Source organism: Octodon degus, unplaced genomic scaffold (genome assembly GCF_000260255.1).
Source record: "Octodon degus isolate 3935 unplaced genomic scaffold, OctDeg1.0 scaffold00040, whole genome shotgun sequence".
NCBI lineage: Eukaryota > Metazoa > Chordata > Mammalia > Rodentia > Octodontidae > Octodon > Octodon degus.
Genome location: NW_004524616.1, coordinates 10,442,256 through 10,449,668, shown reverse-complemented (window position 1 = coordinate 10,449,668; position 7,413 = coordinate 10,442,256). Strand labels below are relative to the sequence as shown.

General features: G+C 33.5%; 1 protein-coding gene across 1 annotated transcript in view; it reads left to right on the top strand.

The window, feature by feature from the left end:
* Prrc1 (proline rich coiled-coil 1) overlaps positions 1–7,413 on the top strand; it is a 27,452-nt gene that overhangs the window by 691 nt on the left and 19,348 nt on the right. The window contains exons 2-6 of the mRNA XM_004631318.2: positions 479–514; positions 717–830; positions 1,462–1,851; positions 4,052–4,212; positions 6,835–6,937. Of these exons, the coding sequence (XP_004631375.1) occupies positions 737–830; positions 1,462–1,851; positions 4,052–4,212; positions 6,835–6,937 (748 nt within the window). The 5' untranslated portion in view covers positions 479–514; positions 717–736. The remainder of the gene's footprint in view (positions 1–478; positions 515–716; positions 831–1,461; positions 1,852–4,051; positions 4,213–6,834; positions 6,938–7,413) is intronic.

Genomic DNA, 7,413 nt, shown 5'->3' with positions numbered 1-7,413 from the left:
AAAAAAAAAAAAAAAAAAAAAAAGTGAACTAGAGACTTGAAAGTAATACATTTTATCAAACTTAGCACATTTTGATGTTTAAAGGATGTTAATAGATGTAGCCCACACAGAATACTATGTGGGAAGAGATTAATGCATTTACCAAGTCAAACACATTTAAAATTTTTCTGTTAATAGGGATAGCTTCCATAGAACACTTTATGATTGAAGAGGCTTTCAAGATTACATTAAATGGTTTATTTTCATTTTGAATATAGTCATGACTGGAATATAGACATAACTTTAACATGTATTCATGTGGCAGAAATCAAATTGGCAATTTAATGTTTGAAGTATGTTACTGTATTAATGATATAGTTAACATAAAATTGATTCCGAATTGTAAAGTATGTATGGCAGTGGCACAGGTTGTTTGCACATTACACATGCTCATACACTGTTTCCTTAAGAATTTTTTTTTTTTTTTTTTTTTTTGCGGAACTGGGGATTGAACTCAGGCCCTTGCGCTTGCCAGGCAAGTGTTTATTGTACTGAACCATCTTCCAGACCCTTAAGAATTTCAGTAAGCCCTTCATTTGAAAATAAGTTGCATAATAAGTAGTAAAGGCATATATCTGTCTCCTGAGGATTACTCTTAATGTTTTTCTTAACTGTGCAAGATTTTAAAATTCACTTTGAGTTCTATGTGAAATATATTAAATTTTTATGTTTTATAGTGTACCATAATTGAAGCAAAATGATGGAAGAGAGTGGAATAGAGACCACGCCACCTGGGACTCCTCCTCTGAGCCTTGCAGGAGTGGTGGCCACTGCCATGTCCTCAACCCCTGGTACGTGGGTTGTGGAGCCCCTGTGCTCAGTGAGGCTAAAGAAGAGACTCACTTTTGTTGTTAGTTCACAGCAGAGTGCACATATTAAAGCATCTCTAATCTTTGTCAGGATAAAGGAAAATAGATATTTTATTTAAAGAAAAAAAAGAAATAGCCTTCTTTAAAAGTAAGAAAATATCAATGTTTTGCTTTATGTAGACTGCTGTTCTTATATTCATATTGACTGTAAATTAATGTAAATTATTAACAGAATATTCTTAGGAGCATGTGTTATCTTTGATATTCTGTGACTTGGTCATAATTCTTTTGAACCTGAAAAATGGCTTTATCTTACTAAAAACATAATGTTTTTAATTAAACATTTTAATTTATTCATTAATAACAAATGAACAAGGAAAAAAGATACTTAGGAGCGGTGCCATAATTTAATAACATATTGCTGCTGCTTTTACTTCAGTGTGTTGAAAATATTTTGCATTGGATCATATTTATTGTATATTTTAAATTTATATATTTAAAAGTAATCTTGGGATATGGTCTTAAATAATTTTGCATTTGACAGTAATGTGAGTTTGAAAACAATATGAAAAACATTTTCAATTTTGTTTTTTTATCCTTTCCATTTTTGTAGCTTCAACCAGTTCTTTTTCTTCTCCAAATGTATCCGCAATGGAGTCCTTGCCCCCACATGCATGTTCTACTCCGCAGCCGTCCCACCCTCCTTTGCGGCCTTCAGCACCACTGCCTTTTGTGCCTCTTTCATCACCTCCTTCTGTTCCACCACCTGGTACTTCTGTGCCCCCTCCGCTACCGTCAGCAACTGCTGCCACCTTCAGTAATCCTCCGTTAGCCCACTTCCCACCTGCAACTTCTACCCCAAGTGGTCTTTTAACTGCCCCTCCCCCGGGTCCTCCGATATCAGGATTTTCTGTTGGTTCATCTTATGACATCACACGAGGACATGCAGGAAGAGCACCTCAGACACCTCTGATGCCATCATTTTCTGCACCACCAGTGACAGGTAGTTCTCTTTTATTAATACTTTGAAATACATGCTGGATTTAATGTTGTTATAGTGTGTGTGTATATATGTTGTTATAGTGTGTGTATATATATATATATGTTTTCTAAGATTAAATTCACTTACTATAACATTTGGTCATTTAAAGTGTACAGTTCAATGGCTTTCATACATAAAGTTGTGTAGCCATTGCTGCAGTCAATTTTATAACTTCATTACCTTGAAAAGAAACTCTGTACCTATTTCATCTGTTCCATGCAATTCTCACCGCCCTAGGTAAACACTAATCTATGGATTGGTCTATGGATTTGCTTATTCTGGGCTTTTCATATAAAGGGAGTCATGTCATGTGGTCTTTTGTGGCTGGCATTCATTTCACTTCAGATGTTTTTAGGATTTATCCTTATTGTAGCTTGAGTTAGTACTTCATTTCATGACTAATACTCCATTGTAAAAAAAATACTTCATGTTACTTATTCAGTTCAGGTGATGTTACATTTCTACTTTTTGGCCATTTGGATAATATTGCTATGAACTATTGTGTATAGGTTTTGTGGAAAAGTTTTCACTACTGTTGGGCATGTACGTGCCTATGCAAGGAATTGTTGACTTATGTAGTAATTTTTTTTTTTTTTTTTTGGTACCAGGGATTGAACTCAAGATCTTTTGCTTGCCTGGCAAGCACTTATTCCACTTATTACAACTTTTTTTAAGCCTACTAAACTATTTTTCAAAGCTTGTGTACCATTTACTTTGTGTATGGTATCTCCTTTCTGTATGTATAGTGTTCCAGTTCCTCTGTTAGTGTCTTAATTTTTTTCACTTATAGTTTCATAATCTCATGTTTTTTTCATTTAAATTATAAAAATTCCAGATGTGGTACATGCCTGTAATTCCAAGTGCTCTGGGAAACTGAGGCAGGAGGATCACAAGTTTGGACCTAGCCAGGGCAACTTAGTCTGACCCTGTCTAAAAAAAAAAAAATCAGATAAAAAGGTCTGGGGATATAGCTTAGTGTCAAAATCCTGTGTTAATCCCCAGTATAGGAAAAAAAAAAAGCTTTGTAACTTTGTATGTGATGGAGTATATGGGGGAATGTAGCTCAGTGATATATTTTTGGCTAGTAAGCAAGAGGACCTGTGTCAGTCCCTAGAACTGAAAAATATAAAACGGACATACAGAAACAACTTAGTATATGATTAATAGATGAGATGTTAGAATTCCCAAATTTTGTCCTAATCTTTGTGCATTTATAGAGCATCAAGGCAGAGTTTGAGGTTAAAAGATCTTCTTTAAAAATTACAAAGACAGACTTACTGGTCCAGGGAATAGTTTTTATTTAGCTGGATAAAAATTCTAAACCATATAAAAGTTCATGTGAGCCAAAAGTTGGTGAAATTGGTTCATTTCCTTTCCAAGGTCCACTCCATCTTTTTTTGCTTCTCTGGTTGAAAACGAGTTATTAAAACCTCATCTTTGTCATCTTTTGCCTGTTTCTCATTTCAGAGGGAGGAAGCATCATTGCTCTGGTTATTAGTATTTGTAAATCTTGCCTTACACATAAAATTTATTAATGAGTACCATTATATCATTGTCTGTACACGTGAATATTCTTTCTGAGTTAAAATTAAATATGTAGAATATATGTAGTGATCATTGTATACCTATTTATGATGGCTCAGATGCCCAATTTTTTGGATTAACTATAGCTGTCAGCATTCAAGTACTAAGTAGGACAATATGAAAACATATGTTTATATGTGATATGTATACACACATGTATATATCCTTTTTTTACAACAATTAAGCCTCTGTCAAAGGAAGGAAATTTTGTTTTTGGAATTCTGTTTAATTTGCTTTATAAAGATTTGGGTGATTCTGAGGAGTTTCTACCTCAGTGTTTTCTTTGGTACCGGGAGTTGAACTTGGGCCTTGGTTTCCTAGCCAGGTGCTGTGGCCCTGAGCTATATCCCCAACCCTTTGATTCAAGTTTTAAAAACTTGAGTGTATGTAGTTATTAAAGTTGTTTTGAGCTTCTCACATACTGTATCTTTTTATATAAAAAGTTTGTGGAATAGTAAGTAATATAAAAAGTTTTGGAATAGTAAGTAATATAAAAAGTTTTGGAATAGTAAGTAATATAAAAAGTTAATAGTAATATAAGTAATATAAAAATTACACTTTTTTGGCCATTGACTAGGTGTTTTGCCAACTCCTATTACTCAGCAAGCCAGTCTGACATCTCTGGCACAAGTAACTGGAACCACATCAGCCATTACCTTCCCAGAGGAACAAGAAGATCCTAGAATTAATAGAGTTCAGGATGAAGCATCTGCTGGTGGTATCTGGGGTTTTATTAAGGTAAGGGATAAGATATTTACTTTTAAAATTATGTTTTATGTTTTAGTTACAAAGTGATAGGTGTTCATCAGAGAAAATGTTGAAAATAGAAAATGACATTGGAAAAGAATAAAAATTCTGTTCTCTTTCATTGCTCCTATCTTTTCTGTATATTTGTGTAACTGTACCTATTCTGTTAATAAAAACAAAATGGAACAATGACGTGGGGCATTTCTTTGTGCTTTTTGTTGGTCTTTTCCTTCCAGATACTATAACCACCTTCCTGGCTATATATTTAGGAGTGCATTTTTATTTTTGGTACTGAGGATCCAGGATTGTTGCATGGAGCTACATCCCAGACTCTTAATTTTTATTTTGAGACAGAGTCTAAGTTGCTAAGTCTCTCAGACTGGGCTTGAATTTACTGCAGTCTTCCTGCCTTGGGGTCTCAGTGCTCAGATTGCAGCTGTGCGCTTCCACACCTGGGAGATGTGTGTGTTTTACGTTTGCCATATATGATACTACATTTATTTTTCATGTTTTATTTTACTAATCCACTACTAGGATTTTTTTTTGCAACTTTTAAAATTTATTTTAGCAGAGAAAAATTTTGTAGATTTATCATATACCATATAATGTTTTGAAAAGTATAGATATTGTGGAATGGATAAATTGAGCTAATTAACATATATATTGCCTCACCATTTTGGAGGATCAAGGACTTGAAATGTATTCTCAGCGACTTTCAAGACTATAATATACTGTTACTAACTATAGTGACCAGACTGTACAATGATTTATTCTAATTGTCATTCTTATTAATAAAACTATGAGAGGTACTCCAATACCTAAATCTTTAGATGTCTCTATTGCATCAGAACTATTTCGAGGCTGTTACTTTGAAATGCAATATTTTCTTGTATGATAGGCAATTTTAGAATCCCATTTTAATTTGCATTTCTTTGCTACTGAATTTAAACTTTTCATGAAATTTTTAACCATTTGTATATTTTTTTCTGTGAATTCTCATGTCCTTTGTCTAGTTTAAAATTGGGCTGTTTTAGTGAATTTTTGAGAGTTCTTAAAAATGTTTTGCTGAATGTCACATGTTGCATTGTTTTTGTCACGTGATTTTTAGCACAACACTTGTTAAATTTTCTCTTAATTTTATGCTAAAAATATCTTTTCTTGCTACAGTATATGATATTTCTTCTTGATGTCTTTTCTGTCTCATTTGTTATACTTAATGGTTTAATACACGCTAATACATGAAGTAGAAATCAAACTTATTTTCCAACTACTTAACAGATTATTTCAATGTTATAACTCCAGTAATTTGATATGTCACCTTTATTTTAGTTACTAAATTTTTCGTTAGCAGTAGTTTTCTAGGCTCTCCATTCTGTTCCTCTGTTGTCTGTGTGTCTTTCAGTAGTACTGCACTGTTTTAATGGTTGGAATGCCAGCTTATTTCTTACATTCATGCACCAAAAGTCTGCTTTGTGCCATGGTGGGCCTGGGGAATGTCAGCGATAAGAGAAAACATTTATAAAAATATATTCATATTTAGTTGTATCAACTTATTTCTCCATAACATCTGTGTTGATCTTTCCCCACTTTTCTCAGTGAACTTTGGAGTCACTCTGCCAAGATGCTTCTAGTATTCTGCTGAAGGATAGTTTATAATTTCATTGAATATATATTAAACATATTTTCAAAATGTTAAGTGGTTAACTGATTTATATTATTTGTGCTTCATGTTTTAGTATAACGTTTTTTAAGCTTGCAGTTTTATATCTTGTACTTTTAAAAGTTTTCTTTGTGTAATGATTATAGGTCTTCCCCCCCCCCCACTTGTTACAAGCAGGTGTCTGTCAGTTTATGGATTATAATGTCCAGTTAACTCTTCAGGGCTAGTAATAGTATTTACTTGTGATTTTTAGCATAAAGTTGGTCAGTAGTCTTAGGAACTCATCATGTGGTGAAATCCCTTAGTTTACTGGTAGATTGAAAGGGGAATCTAGACTGTGGTCAGAAGCTGGTTCAGGAGTCACTTCTTTCTCGGGGCAGAAGGATCACTCAGACATGGTACAGTTCTGAGGGTTCAGAGGAAGGGGTCTGGCTATTAAGTGAGAGTGTAGGAGTTTGGAAGTGAACAAAGTGAAAAATAGGGAGTAGAAAGAAAGACACTTTAGTAGATCATAATAAAGTATTCTATTAGGGTGCTGGAACAGGTCAGGGAAGTAAGGATAGGGAGTTTTTACTATGATTATTTTTTATTAGGGACTCAAACATGGACTTTGACATCTGATTCTAGTATGTTAGACCTTGAGATATAATCTTTAAATAAGTAGAAATGAAATACATCAATATATTTATAAATTAAATAAACACATGTAACTACAGATTAGCATAGTCTGCAGACAGTTTACCATCTACTGGTCTGTACACTTCAGTAAGTCTGTGGAGGGATAGAAGGAGAAGTTGAGAAATGTAGAAACCAAGTGGCAATCTTTTCGTGTATTTTTGCTGCTTAGGGATGCATTGGAAACTTTTCTAAAAATAAGAAAAGGAAAATTTCTTTCATAATTTTGAAGCCTTTGATGTTCTTGGCTTACTTACATGCTATAATGTTTTATGCAGGGTGTGGCTGGGAATCCTGTGGTGAAATCTGTGCTCGATAAGACGAAACATTCCGTAGAAAGCATGATCACAACGCTGGATCCTGGCATGGCTCCTTACATCAGTGCGTATATACGTTATGGCCTGTGTCTACCATGCGGTTTTAAAATATACATTAGTGTCAGCCACTAAACCATAATTCTCATTTGATTTCCATTGATCATGGAATCAGTGGGAATTCCTCTTACACTCTTGCAGTAAGTCTTGCTTTTCAACATCTTTTTCTTAGTCATCATTATTTAAGTTCTAGGAACTCCCCAAAGTCAATTTTGGAGTAATAAAAGCAATTATTAGTAACATTACTGATTTTAACTGTATATATGTGTTATTCACTGTTGATGTTTAAAGTGTTTTGATCATACTGGGTTTTGTTTACATATCCTCATGTTTATTTATAAGCTTAAAAATCAAGAATGATTTTCAAAATCATTTTTAAATCACCATATATTTGTATAGAAAAATATATTTATTTATGGTCTCAAATAATTTAATTTTCATGTTATATCCAATATGTGAATAAAAGTACTGACTTAGGTAAAT